Source organism: Hydra vulgaris, chromosome 02 (genome assembly GCF_038396675.1).
Source record: "Hydra vulgaris chromosome 02, alternate assembly HydraT2T_AEP".
In the NCBI taxonomy this organism is placed as follows: domain Eukaryota; kingdom Metazoa; phylum Cnidaria; class Hydrozoa; order Anthoathecata; family Hydridae; genus Hydra; species Hydra vulgaris.
In genome coordinates this window covers 35,982,312-35,998,360 of record NC_088921.1, presented here as the reverse complement: position 1 = coordinate 35,998,360, position 16,049 = coordinate 35,982,312, and the positions used below count along the sequence as shown (strand labels likewise).

At 27.1% G+C, this 16,049-nt stretch overlaps 1 protein-coding gene across 2 annotated transcripts in view; it reads right to left on the bottom strand.

Moving 5' to 3' along the window:
• LOC100197412 (AP-3 complex subunit mu-1) overlaps positions 1-16,049 on the bottom strand; it is a 52,333-nt gene that overhangs the window by 23,902 nt on the left and 12,382 nt on the right. For both annotated transcript variants that reach the window (XR_010636676.1, XM_065790736.1), the window contains exon 3: positions 6,520-6,625. Coding sequence is in view for 1 of the 2 variants with exons in the window: in XM_065790736.1 (XP_065646808.1) it covers positions 6,520-6,625 (106 nt within the window). In the remaining variant the exon portion in view is untranslated. The remainder of the gene's footprint in view (positions 1-6,519; positions 6,626-16,049) is intronic.

Genomic DNA, 16,049 nt, shown 5'->3' with positions numbered 1-16,049 from the left:
CATACCAAACTTTATCAAAGGTCTTGGAAATGTTCAGACCTTAGCCTCTCCGCATCTATCTAATACATTACCATTAACAAATCAGAAGTAGAACAAGAATTCGAAATCCATATTGATAATCAGAAATTACTAGATTTAATATGAGATTTAATGTTTGTTAATTAAAGACTCAAAAACCTTGCTAATGATAAGTAGAACACTAATGGGACTGTAGTTAGACGAGTCAGATCCCTCTCCAGAATTTTTGAAAATAGGGATAACAGATGTCGCTTTCCAGCAGACTGGAAAAAACAAGATTATGATAAGCACTTGTTAAATAATTTTGAAAGTATAGACAACAGCTTCAAAGAACAAGACTATAGCTATGTTGTCCGGACTACAAGCTATAGAAGAGTCTAAGCAGGAAATCACTTCAGATACAGAAGCTGGAGTGATACAAATGTCAAGCCATGGACAACCTGTTTTTTTTGGCTATATCAGGTAGGAGTGGAATCAAGAGATGAGATTGATGAAAAGTTCTTAGCAAACAATTCAACTTTGTCTTTAGGTGAGGTAACAAAATCTTTACCATACAAGAGAGAAGGAATAAAAGACTTGCTTTTATTATAGAAATTAATAAAGATTCTCCAGAATCTTTAATAGATTCTCTGTAGCCTAACTTTTGAGATGAAATACAAAATTTTGTGACCTGAGCCGGCTTTGGCATTAGACAAAAACCTTTTTACAATGGTTTCTAGCAATAGTAAACAGATGTCTGTTTTCAGGAGAATTGTTTTGGCATTAGATATGGAAGTAATGGTTATGATTGGAAATTACAACAGCCCAATGAGAGGAAACCATGGAGAAGAGTAAGGCTTAACTTGGAATAGTCAAGAGGGAATAAAATATTCCATGCCTAAGCATTGAATCTTTTAAAGCACCGATTTAATCTTTTGAAGCATCTAAGGGTGAGCGTGGAGAAACTAAAAAAAAAACACTGACTAGGATTAGAAATAAGACAGAAGTCGAGTAGAGAAGATAAATGATTCGGATTGTCTGGAAAGCGAGTTGGAAAGTTGACTATTTGTGTTATAGATTTAAAAGACAATAGTTGTGGGCCTTAATACCTGCAGAGTCACTGACACTGAACCAAGCCATTTAGTGTGATGAACATTAACAATAACAATATTGGCTGAAGGAAAAAGAGAAAGGGCTTGGTCAATTTGATCAGAAATAACATTGAAAAGAGTGCAGTCTTGAGATAAAGGAGAGCAATATGAAAGCACAAAAAAGGATAGTCTGTGGATTCAAACCTAGTTTTAATTAAGACTCCAATAGACCAAGGCCAAGCATATGGGTATTGGAGTCTTTACAAATTAAAGGAAGATAACCATCAACACTAAGTTCATAAGATGAGACAGCTGAAGTCAAAATAGTCTCGCAAAAAACAAAAAAGTCTGGTGAACTTTGCAAGAGATAAGACTCAACAGAAGAAAAGTTACTTTGAAGACCACAAATATTAATGAATGATAGATTTAGAGAACTTGGTGATGACGATGGTTATTTGTGTTTTATAGTTTTTGATACTAAAGTCATTTTTTAAATGTGTTAAAGAACTTGACTCAAAGCACAGATTGTACTCAGTAAACAATTTAATAGTCCAAACAATTGCCTTATTACTATTAATAAACCCTAAGCTGTAACAAAGAGTTCCAAATGCGGTCTTGACAATGCACACCAAAAGTATAAACAGGGACACCATCCATGCGCAACATGGCACTCTTAGTACTCTGATATTTTACAGCTGTTGATGGAGTAGCCTCTCTTATAGCTGCCACAGAGTTCGGGAAACCTGACTACCAGCTGGCCTCAGAACCATAAAAGTGAGTTTTAGAGCTGTACCCTTATTAGGAGATAATAGAAGGATTTGCCTAGTCCTAAAAACAGAGGCACAAGCAAAACCCATGCAAAAAGATCCAGTATTCAACATTCTACAATATGTACATTTACAAAATAACACTTCTAGACTAGTTTTTCTTAATTAGCAAATTAAACTTTTTTTGCAGTAAATTATTTTAATGTGGTAGTTTAAAAAAGTTTTTTAATGTCTGTGAATAAAAATAAAATAAAGAAAATTTTATGACGTCAAAATCACGACGAACAAATGTGTTAAGCCGTTTTTAATTAAAATAAGACCTGATTTAGATACATAGATTGATAATACATGTATTTATATACAATATTGTTAAGATTTTGCTTTGTAGCTATCAACACATAGTAATGACATCATTTACTATAAAAGCCATGATATATAGCTAATAACATGTTTTAACAAAATTAAAACATTTAACATTAAAGTAATGCTTTTGAAACAAAAAAGCAATTGAATTTGATAAAAAAGGCAGCATATAAATTAATTTTTAAATATTATTTGATTTAATTATATATTAGCAATATTTTGCAGACCTATTGTGGTTAGGGTCATCAGGTAATAAAAAAAACCTGTTTAAAACTACATTAAACAGTTTTAAAAAAACGATACACATTTCTCACAAGAAATTGATTTAGTCTTGGATCCCACCTTTTTTTACGACAACAAAAGTGATCGTTATGGCAACAAAAGTGATCTTATTAAATTAACCAACAACCATTAAGACTGCATTTCAAAAAACACTACATCTGAACAATGAGAAAAACAACAATTAGTTAATTTACCATGGATGCCTATTATTGATTCAAAACTCTAAAGGGAATTTAGAAATTTAAACAAAGATTTACTTATTAATTTGAAAAAAATATTATGCAAAAACAAAACAAAACCAGATCTGAATCTGAAAGTCGGGTGTTTACTAATAATGTAAAATAAAATTTACCTCTTTTTTTGTCTTTAAATAATTTATTTTTTGCTATTAAATAGAAATTTAAATAAATTTTTTTATTACTATAAAAAATTTTTTAAATACTCTTGTGTTTGATTGATTGAATGATTCAACAATTTTTTTTAATAACTTGAAAAAAAAGAAACTCTGAGTAAAATTAGAGTTATTATGATATCAATATATTTCTATTTATTATAAAATTTGTAATAAAAGCAGATTTAATGAAATTAATGTAATTAGCCAATAAGTTAAAATATGAAACAAAAAATTTACTTAAAAATATTACAATAAATATAAAAAATAAACATATTGCACAATATATGACATATATTATATAATGTATTATATGACATATATTATTACGAATTTAAATAGGAGTTATGTTTAGTTATTATATTTAAATAAAAATAGATTATATAAATTAATGAAAAATCATTAAAAAACAATTAAAATAAAAAAAATTCAATTTAGATCATATTTTTTATCGATCTGATTTAAAATGTTTGTGTGTGAGTGTGTATATATATGTATATATTTATATAACTATAAATGCGTGTTTAAATAAGCACTGAAACAGCTTGCTGCCAGGGACTTCAGTACATACATCTTATAGACAGCGGTTGCAAAGGAGTGCCACTACATCAACTGATGGTTTGGCATAAGGCAGCATTTTTCTTTTGTTATTCTTTGTTTTTTTCTTCTTTTTCTGAAAAAGCCATATGCTATAGAGATAAGCAAAACTAGTAAGTATGTGATTATCTAAACATGCTATAGTATATATATATATATATATATATATATATATATATATATATATATATATATATATATATATATAGTTTGTTGCATTTGGGAAGCACAGAAGGAAAAAAATGATTCTTACGCCAACACATACGTCACTTTTAATTACTTTTCACTTTTGTCCAACATTTGCGTGTTGGAAGAAAGTCAAAACCATTAATTTAATTACAAATTAATCGTTTTTTAAAAAAAACACAAAAACGCAAATTTAATTGACCAGAATGTTTTTAAAAACATTCTGAATGTTTTTAACAATATAAACAATAAATTTATTTTAATTTTTTTTAATAAAATGTTTTTATTTTTAATTTTTATAATAAAATGTTTTTATTTTTATTTTTTTTACTGTAAATCATGCACGGCGTGTTGCTACATCGACTATCTTATAGCCTGACTCGCAAGGGAGTGCTGCTACATTGACTAACAAGTAGCCTGACTCGCAAGGGAGTGCTGCTATATCGACTGACAAATAGCCTGACTCGCAACGGACTGCTGCTACATCTACTATCTTTTAGCCTGACCCGCAAGGGAGTGCTGCTACATCGACTGAGGGTTTGGTTAAGGCAGGCAGTCTATCAATAAAAAAGAAAAAATTCCGGTCTTGCATTTTAATTTTTACTTTTTGTTAACAAAATATGGAAAAACTTTCGGACAACATATAAGAGTTCTATATATATATATATATATATATATATATATATATATATATATATATATATATATATATATATATATATATATATATATATATATATATATATATATATATATATATACACACACACACACACTATAGATTGTTTCGTCCAATGAAAAGCGTTTGCTGTGTACCTAAGAGCACCACAGCGCAAGTCAGAAAATATCAAAGGCAAACAGAATATAGCAAAAATATTTGTTAAAAAATATAATCTTTTACTGTACTAAAAAGAGGAAAACAAACTTTTAAATTTAAATTAAACAGTTCAGTAAACTAAAGGTTTAAGGTCAGCACAAGAATCATTTTGAAACAGACCTGTCAATTTTGCGTTTACAGACTATTAAATTTAAACTAAAAAGTTTCCACTTTTTATTACGATAAAAGATTTTTTTGGAAATGTTTTTGCTATATTTTATTTTCTACTTTTAGTCTTTACAATAAGTTCATCATCAGTTTCAGCTGCTTGTTTTTTTTAAAAGCTTCACAAGTTTTACTTAACTTTTTCTTCCCTGTGTGAAGCTTTCTGTAAGAGTTTTCGTTTTTCAAATATTTTTTGTTTATTATTATTATATTAAATTGTAGCATTATTATTATACTATTATATTAAAAAAATTATTTTGCATTTTTATTATGTTTATTTATAGCCTTGTTTATTTATTTTAAATTGTTTTAAAATTATGTAATAATCGAACTATAGTTTATAATAATAACAACTGATTTACAAAATAATCGAACCATTTCGAATTTTTTGTTTGAACTTCTGTTATTGCTATATTTTAATCCAAATTCATGTGTTCAAATCGATATATTATGAAATGTTTTAAGTAATTAAAGTTGTTAATACAAATTATGTGACAATATGAAGATAAATTTTTTTTTGTTAACTAATAATACTTGGCCACACCTGTAACATAATTACATTTGAACCCTGTGAAAGGTTTTCTCTTGTTGGTCATATTGTACAGAAGAAGAGAGTTTCTTTATTATCTGAAAATGTGAATGATCTTGTGTGTCTTAGCAACTAGCATGTTGCAGAAGACAAAGTAAATGTAAAGTTGGAAGAATGAACAAATGCAGTTAATTTTGTCAACTCAACCTGTATTACTGACAGATTTTTTTTTCTCAGTCTCATAATGTAGATTGATGTTGTTGCTCGCAAAGAGCCAGTTATAATGCTATTATCAACGTTCTGGACATAACTATAACTTTTTTTTTACAAACAAAACTTATTGTTTTCATAAAACTTTTTATTATATAAAATACTATCTTTTAATGTTTTATTTGTGTTAATGTTGTATTTAATTTAATTACATTAATGTCTAAGCTAAGATTTACAAGAAATAATAACTGCTACTAGCATGTAATTGCCGTAAAAAAGCACATTATTTGTTTAAAGTTTTGACAAAACAAATGTTAATTTCACTTTTGTTCATACAGTAGAACTTCGAAACAAATGTTAATTTCACTTTTGTTCATACAGTAGAACTTTGAAACAAATGTTAATTTCACATTTGTTCATACAGTAGAACTTCGAAACAAATGTTAATTTCACTTTTGTTTATACAGTAGAACTTCGAAACAAATGTTAATTTCACTTTTGTTTATACAGTAGAACTTCAAAACAAATGTTAATTTCACTTTTGTTCATACAGTAGAACTTCAAAACAAATGTTAATTTCACTTTTGTTTATACAGTAGAACTTCGAAACAAATGGTAATTTCACTTTTGTTCAGTAGAACTTCGAAAAAATATAATTACATAATACACTACTTTTGATTTCATAATTGAATTTTGCACATACTGCAATTAATCGTGATTAATCAGAGAAAATCATGTGATTATGGCGATTGATTGCTGTCCAGCTCTAATCAGTCTACCCTTGCATTAAGGAAAAATTAGGTCAGCAATTTATTGCTAGACCTAATTAAATGTTAGAGGTCAGCATCAGATCGGCAAAAAAAAAATTGACACAAAGGTTTAAGCATAAAACATAAAAACAAGGTTGGCAATTTTTTGCTGACCTCAAACACTTTAAGATTAGCAGTTAGGTCGGCAGGGCTGGCTAATATATACAACATAAACCACACATATAACAACAATAATAACAGAAACAATAATTACAACAAAATTGTAACTTTGAATAAAAATGCAAAGTAACTTACCTTCACTTTGTGTTACAGTGACAAAGTAAATGCTATTTCTAAAGATGCTTATCAAATAATGGTGAGGAGTAACTATAACAGGAGGAACATCATTTGGATCAGATACCTGCCAAAAGAAATTAAGATTAAAAAATTTGTTTATTTAAAGATATTAAATTAAGTTCATTCAAAAAATTAAAAAAAAAGACATTTATCAAAAGTGTTAGTTTTTTTCTTTCTTGAGCTCCTAATTTTTGAATTTCCTGAGTACCTTGGTTTATTTTGAAAAGTAAAGCCTGCAGAGTATATTATTATTTCATATACATAAAAATCTAGTAGTATATAACATAACATTTTATAAAGAAAAAAAAAAGAAAATACCACACAGTAAAAAAAAAACCTTAAAAAAAAAACAAAAAATAAGAAAAAAAACCCATTTCGTCCTTTAATTCAATCATAAAGTTACATAAGTAAATAATACTTATAGCTGACTTCCAAATAAAAACAACAAAAAACTTTTAACAAAACTATAAACATAAAAAAGCCTAAATATTTGTTTTTTTAAAAAAACTCTTTGAACTTTCATTTTTTATTTGTAATTTATTAAAAATCAAAGATCAAAAATCTTTCTTCTTATATTTAAGTTATTTTTTTTTCATATTTTCTTTTTCTTTTGTACTTTCTATTTTTTTGTTAGTTCATTTTTTAAACTTACTACTGCTGGTTTAGATCAACACTGTTCAAACATAATCTGCTCATTTGCCTGCAAAATTCAGATCAACCTTTGGCAATGCCAACGCAAAAATCCAACCTATGATTTGCTTCATGATAGCATTCAACTTAAAGTGATGGCATAAAAAAACAAATAAATGTAAAAAATATGTAAAACTTGTTCATCATAAGTTCATAATTTATTTATTTTAACTACTTTTTCAAGTTTGACAAGTACTTTTTCATCTATTTTTTTTGTTTTTCTCAAATTTGTTTAAGCATAGCAATGTTATCATTATTCATTATTTAATCATTTAATAGTGATAGTTGTTAAAACTGTAGATGCATTAACTGCAAATGAGTTAAAAACTCACTTTGACAGCTTTTGATAATAAACAACAATTCAATCCGAAAAATTAAAAAAAAAAAAGTTTTAAAGTTAATTTTTGATGCTAAATATAAATCTAATTTCTTTTTGAAAATACTTACATTTGTTGAACTGACGACTTATGATGGCAATGAGTTCCATAAATTTGCAGCTCTGTTTATAAGGAAATCGTGTCTCGGTATAAACTTGGTTTGTTCTCTACTGTATTTCTTATTGTGACCGCGTGATTTTGAAAAAGTTTGATTGTTTAAAAGTTCCACTTTTTCGATTTTATTGAAAATTTTAAATACTTGAATAAGATCTCTTCTTTGTCTTCTTTCTGATGATGTTAAAGAGTGTCTGTAAATGGTGTTGGTACTGCAGACTTCATATGTTCTTTGCCATCCTTGTTATTCTGTGCTGTACTTTTTTGTAATATTTTAAAGTCACCTTTGTAGTTTGGTGACCAAACTGGTGCTGCAAATTCAATCAGAGGTCTAACAAAAGTTGTGTATAAGTAAAAACTAATAAAAATTACTTTTCAAATGTCTTTTGTTCTCATGCTATTTTACTTAAAATTTTAGCACAATTATTATTTTATCAAATTTTAAAATCTAATAATAATTTATTTTATTATCGTTAATTTACATGCTACAGTTTTTTTAACATTATTTAAGATCAGAAAGTCTATTAGTTTTTTGATATAGTTATATTTAGTGTTGGAATAGTTATATTACAGAAAGTCAACTAAGTCTTGGTATAGTTATGTTAAACACATAAGAAGAAGAAACACGCTAACGCAAAAACATAAAACTTTTTTTAAATTTAATACAAGTTAAGGTTTTTATTTAAATCCAATTAAAAAAAGAAATGTGACTGTTACACAAAGCAAACTTAAAACAACTCATAATGTCTAACAGAACTGTTATCGAAAAAAACAACAACAAATGATTCAGATGAAATAGTATGGTGTAAAACTTGCCAGGAATATTTAGAGCTTTTGAAAAATTATCACCATAAAAATATAGACATAAATGGTAAATGAGTAAATAGGTGTAAACTGTCTACATTCTTTCTTTGATCAATCTTAAAAACTAATAAAAATGTAAACTAAAAATCACTAATTCATAAATTTACACTTACATAGGGTTTAATAGCTAGCATTCTTTAAATTATTGTCTAAAGCTATGCTCTTATAAAGCAATGCACTTATAATCAATTCATCGTTAAACCTCTTGTAACAGAAAAAAATGTTAATCAAGAAATTCTTAGAACTATGCACATAATTATGTGCAAAGTTTTTTTATTTTTTTATTTTGCAACAATCATTATTATATATTTTAAAAACAAATAACATTTACATGTCTCATGTTTATATATATGTCCACCACACATATTTACAATACCTAAAGAAAGTTAATAATGCTGCTTTGCGCATTTGCATTTGACAGAGGGTTAAAATAATTGAAAAAATTCATGGTTTATAATATAAAGTGTATAATATAAACATGAGTAATATAAAAATATTAACCTATGCATTTAAAAATATATACATAACTCCATTGCATCTATATTTATCTAATCGTTGCAAATCTATATTAATAAATTATAATAATATTAGGTAGTTGTATGGAAACTTGTAGAAGACTACGAGAAGAGTTCATCGAGAACCTTTAAAATACAAAATAAACTAAAAACTTAAAAGTGAATTTATAAAACACACATTAACCTTTTGAGGTCTACTGTTCAATAATATTTTACTATTTATAGTTTCAACTATATTTTTATTTTAATTTTTTTTTAATATTTATTTTATTTTTTATTTATTTATTCTTATAATTTAATTTGTTATTATTATTTATCTTTTACATTTAATACATATCAATAAATTAGTCAGGCTCGAATTAAGTGTATTGCGATAGCTTTTAATACCTTTGCGATGAGTTTTTTTAAAAAAATATATATATTTTTGCGATTTCTTTTTTTTTAATTTGTTTTTTATTTTCTAATTTATCATATTTTTTTTACCATACTTAAAAAAAAAAATGTTATTTCTAAGTTTTTTATTAGGGGTTATAAAGTTACGTCACACTAAATTTATCTTTTAAATAGAAATATGATTACTTGCTGTCCTATGTGGAGATTTTCATTCTACATAAAGCATTTTTGATTTTAAATTACTTTAAACCTCTGCGTAGAAGACAATAATATTTTAAACTTATATTTACCTTGATTTACTCAAAGAGTAAAAGTACATTACAGTAAATTTACCTATAAACTAATTTACTTAGTATAAATCAAAACAACCAGTTATGTTGCTACAGTTAAGTTACTCAACTAATTAATTTCCTTAATATACTCAAAGACTCGCAAAAGTTAGCCATTAGTGATATACTGATTAATCGGCTTAATCGGCCACTTTTTGCACAATCGGAATCGGTATCAGCATCAGCCTTTTTTTATTAATTTACCGATTTTCCAGCCGATGGCATTTTAATATTTTTATCCTGCATTATGATAATAACTAAATAACAAATAAACTTACCTTTATGCATTACTTAGAATTTTTTTGATAAACTTGTTTTAACTTTGTTTACAGACAATATTGTTTATTCTTAAGATAATGTTTATAAGCTTTAATTTAACAGCTGAATGTACTTATACTTTTTTACTACCATAATGTTGTTTTGAGAATAATTTTATTTTGTATTTTTCTATTGTTGTACTTAAAAATAACTTATTTAAGCATTGTTATCTTTATTTTTTTTTTATTTTTATTCACTCCCAACAAGGCTGCAAGCAATCACTATTAAGTTGGGAGTTACTAGAAAAAAGAATAGAGTTATAGAGCAAGGAAACAGCTGACAGATGACTTAAAAGTTGAAGGTTGTATAGGTCAGGAAAACATGAAGATGGGAGAGAGTTCCAAAGAGTTAAAGTGCGGGGAAAAAAGCTAGACAAATGAAAGTTTTTGGAGCATGCAGGGACAGATACAGTAAAAGAATGAGACTTAGATGAATGATGAGTTAAGGAAGAATGAGTTTTGATTGATAGAACTAGAGATCAAAGCAGCGGCCATGATAGTATTAAAAACATGATAGTTAAAAAAGAAAGAGATGCAACTTTACAATGATGGGAATAAGGCTCAAGCTTAGCAGATAGACGGGTCCAACTACATTTACAATACATTTTTGGACCTTGTCTAGAAGAGTAAAAGCATCATTAGAGGAACCAGCCTAAATATGAAAACAGTATTTCATACAGGGACGAATAAGAGATTTGTAGAGGTAGAGAATGGAACTAGGTGAGAGAAAATGGAGAGCACAAAAAAGAGAAGCAACCTTAGCAGATCCTAATTTAGCAATCGATTGTATATATGGCTTCCATGAAAGGTCAGCAGTAAATGATAATCCAAGAAAACGTAAAGAAGAGGACTCAGTGAGAGGGTTGCCATTTATCAATATAGGAATGTCGACAGTGCTGCAATAGTTGTTAGCAGTAAATAACTGAGTTTTGTTAGAGTTAAAATTTACAAGCCACTGTAAGCCCCAATCAGTTACAGAAGTGAGACCAAATTCAAGATTGGCTGCCTGTTCTAAGCGATCAAAAAGAGAAGACTTTTTGTCACGACAGGAGTATAAAATTGAGTCATCAGCAAAAAGAACTATTTGAGATGAAGGTTGTTAGGAAGATCATTAATGTAGATAAGAAACAAAATAGAACCAAGGATAGAACCTTGAGGTACCCCAGAAGTTACTGGAAATAAAAAAGAATGTTGGCCTTCGAGGATGACTTTAATAAAGTGGTTAGAAAGAAATGATTTGATACTCTTAAAAACTTTTACAGATACACCATATCAAACAAGCTTATGGAGAAGACCAATATGTCAAATTTTGTCGAAAGCCTTAGATATGTCAAGAGCAATAGCCCTAGCCTCTCTGCCTCCATCTAATGCACAATAAAACCTTTCAGTCACAGCAGTTAGCAAGTCAGCCGTAGAGTGATAGGATCGAAAACCGTATTGATTGTCTGACAGCAAGTTATTTGAGTCAAGATGGGATGTGAGAAATTTGTTTATCAAAGTCTCAAAGACCTTGCTAATAACAGAAAGAAGACTGATTGAACATTAACTTGAGGGGTCAGAATGTTCACCAGAAAATTGGAACAACATATGCCATTTTCCAGCAGGCAAGATAACAAGATTTAGTCAAGCACTTATAAATAGTTTAGAGAAAATTGAAGAGAGTTCTGGAGAATAATTTTGTAAGACTGTGAGTCAAATTAGCAATCAAGGAGGCTACTTTAGTTATGGGTAAAACTCTCTCTCAACTATATAACTCAAACCTTGATGAACGAAACACAAATCTTGATGAACAAGGCCATTACATGGAGAAACAAGTTGAGCGCGGTACTACCAGGGACCTGGTAGTACCGCGCTCTAAAAATAATTTATTTGTGTAAACAACATTTGATTGTTGTTTAGATATTTAAATTACTAATAAATTAATAAAACCATTTTCTTTTTAAAATTAATAAAATTTTAAAATAAAAAAAAAAGCGTTCCTGTATTTATTTTTTTGAAAGTTTTCTTTTCATAGTAAAAAAAAACTAAAAAATGTATATTTTTTTAACTGAGTTTTTCTAATATTTTTAAAAATAATGGTTTGGCTCTGATTTGAGTTCAAGTATTTGTTTACCAGTACTTATTCCTTGAAAAAGACTACACACTTTAAAGTTGTATGGTTTTATATTTTCAAAATTTTAATTAGTTAATTCATGGTATCGGCATCAGTATCGACCTTTTCCTATCCATCGGCACCAGTATCGGCATAGGCCAAAAAATTGCTTTTGGTAAATCACTATTAGCCATACAAATGTTTCCATTTATATCTTAGATCTTGTTGAAACATAACAAGCTTTTACCTAAAAATTATTTTAACAAGAAATCTCGATTAGAATATGAAAAAAACGATACCATATTTTTATATTTTCATTTTATTTGAAGCGATTCTGAAGATTAAACATTTTCTATAAATACGTAAGTTGATTTTAGAATTTTTTTAAAAAAAAGTCTATTTAAACAAAAGAAGCCTTAGCCTTCTAAAATTCTTTTATTTAATTAATTTTGCAATTGAAATTTGAATTTATAAAAGAAAAATTTGAAAAATTTTAAAGAATTTTATTGCTCAATAGTTGTAATCTTAATTGCAGCGACCTCTGTAATACCCTGTGGCATAGCGAGGAGCATTCCTGAAAGTTAAACGTAGATCTAGCTACAGTAACAGATTTAAAACATAGTGCAAGGGAGGAAGAAAGTTTTATATAAATTGTAAACATTTTGAATAGACTCAACCAGAACTTCTAGCTTTTTTTCGGAATTAAAACAGTGTATAAAAAATAATAAACAGTGTATAATAAACTGCATATAAAAGTGTATAGACACTGTTTTTCGCAATCCAGGTGTAAACCAAAAACATGTGTATATTATGAGCAGTTTTACTCGAGTTAAACACATGTTTTTTGAGGTTTCAAGTCATTTTTAAATATCGCATGCTTTTACAAGTGGTTTCACATTCCTTACGGTAATTTATTATAATGTTTATCTAACAGTGAAACCATTAATGTTTTAACTGGTGTTCATGGTAATTAGTAATAGTTAATTTCACAGAATAAAAACCATTATTGACACATGTTATTCTTTGTTTTAAAAGGTTTTTAAACACGCAACAGAAACCAAGCTTAACTTTTTTCTGAGTTGTGCCGGCTAGGGTGTTTTTAGTTAATTACTATATAATTATTATAAATAACAATTATTATAGGTTTTCTATTTAATTATTTTTTGTTTCTTGAAAATAGTTTTAAAAGTAGAAACTTTCTATTGCAAAACCAAAACCAGTGATTTTTGCAAATATTAAACCCAAATTAAATTTATAAATTTTTTTTTTACTTCTGTTCAAAGAAAACTTTTTCAAAAAAATGGTTTATATACTAAAATAGCATATACTAAAGAAAATATAATTCTATTTACTAAACCACGGTTTTTTTTTGCTCACTTTTTATTACAAAACAAGTTGAACAAAAAAATTGAATGAAAACGTCAACTTAAAAACCATTTGAATGAAAAAATTAATTATACTTAACTTTTTAATAGTGCACTCAGGGGCGTGGTGGCCCCAGAGGCTATGCGGGATTTCCGCATGAGCTTTTTACTTTTTCATCTAAATATGGGCCTTTTGGCAAATTTTAATTTTTTCTACATTTTAAAGATATTCCACAATCATTTACAATATTTATGTTTGCATAATCAAACTTTATTAATCACTTGATTTAAAGTCTTCAACTTTAAGCATATTAGTATTATCCATAATAATAATAATATTGCTCCAAAAAACGAACTCTTAAACGGTTTTTAACGATCGTAATGTTGACAATATAAATTTAAGAAAGTCCGCAGACCCAACAATAACAATACCTATTATTATTGTTGGACTTAATTTAAAATTTAACCCCAAAACATTTTCCTTATATGAATTAAAACGCAATACAATTACTCTATGGTAATTGTATTGCATTTTAATTTATTTAAGAAAAATGTTTTGGGGTTAAATTTTAAATTAAGTTTTATATAGATAAATATCGAACTCATGTTTTGCATTTTTGTAACGTTTCGAAACTGATGTAAACTTGGTTTATAATAAATAAAAATTTTTATTTTTATACAGTTTATATTATTGTATGTAAATAAAGAAATCACAAAAAAAGGAAGATGAAAAAAGTACATTTAAAGAAGATATGTTTTATGCAAACTTTGAAATATGAACTATATAAATACACAAATACATATTTAAATATACAATATATATTAAAAAAAACTCATGAGTAAATATGGTACTCAGATCATTTTACTCAGTCAATATTCATGAGTATTTATAAATGTCGATAACAATTAAGATAACCATAAAACTACTCCCCGCTATCAATCAAAATAACTTGCGCAAGTTTTTAATATATAACTCCTACGAGTTTGAAAATATATATAACATAAATAACCTTTTAAAAATAGCGTTAAACCATATTATTTAACGAACTTATTTTAATTGAGGTGTAAGAGGACCGCAAATATTTTCAAATACAACTTGATATTACACTTATACACTTTACTTATTTACGACACATTTTTATTGCTATTAATTATAGGTTAGTTTAAAATAAATTATAAAGATTCTATAGCTTTAAATTTTTTTAATTTCATTATTTTAATTTTGTTTTATTTTTGAAATGAAAAAGCAGTAAAATAGCATTTTTGGAAAAAATATGAAATACTTTTCAATAAAGTAACTGCTAAATGAAACTACGTTATAAAAACTTTTATGTTTAAATTATGTCGATAACGGCACCATATTTAGAGCGGCATTTTTGCTGTTGTGATTTTATATAAAAATGTTAAAAAAGGTTCAAACACTGAATTGAACAAAAGCATAAACAATCTGTAAAAAGAATTTCTTATTTTTCAAGATTTTCAATATTTATTTTAGAAACAAAATTATATATAATTAAAAAAAATTTATATTGCTATATAATAAAATATATATCATTATATTAAAGTAGAAAAATTAAAATCTTAGATTTTTAATTTTGTGTTAGGCTATGTTCTTCAAACAATAAAATACCAATTGTTTTTGCTTGCGGTTTTTAAGAAAATCAAAACAAACCCTTAGTCGCTGAATCGTGTTGTTGCCACTTTTTATTTTGCTGTATTGTACAAACAATATTATTAATTACAAATAGTATTATCTCAACTTGTTGGTTTGTATTGATGATTTATTAGAATAAGGTCAGTTATTATATATATATATATATATATATATATATATATATATATATATATATATATATATATATATATATATATATATATATATATATATATACAGTGGCGGATCCAGCATTTTTTGATCTTTGAGATAGCTAACTTCCAGACATGGAGCTAACTCCGAACATTCAAATGTTTATACTTATGTCAAATAATGAGGGTTTGCAAAAAATTGCGATGATTGGGGGCTGGGAACAAAAAAGCACCAAAATTTTTGCAACACCTGCCCCAAACGTGAGAGCAACAAGTTGATAAAATATTATTTGTACTTTTCTTAAATAGACTTATATTAATTGATAATTTTTAAGTTTCATAGTATTACCTCTAAGTGTTCAAAGATTATGACCATATAAAGTTTAAACCCCCTCAATTTGAGGGGGTTGTAATTTATTCCCGTATATATAGTCCTTTTAATAAAAATCCCTCATGGGCTTTTTAGAGCCACCACGCCCCTGAGTACACTAAATCAAAAAGCAATAAACTTGAAAAAACGTGGTTTCTTAAGTTTTATTTTTGCTTTTATCCCGTTTGGTCTGTAGATATAGCATGTTTTTGCACAAATAATAAGTTTTATGACAACAATGTTTTAATTTATTAATT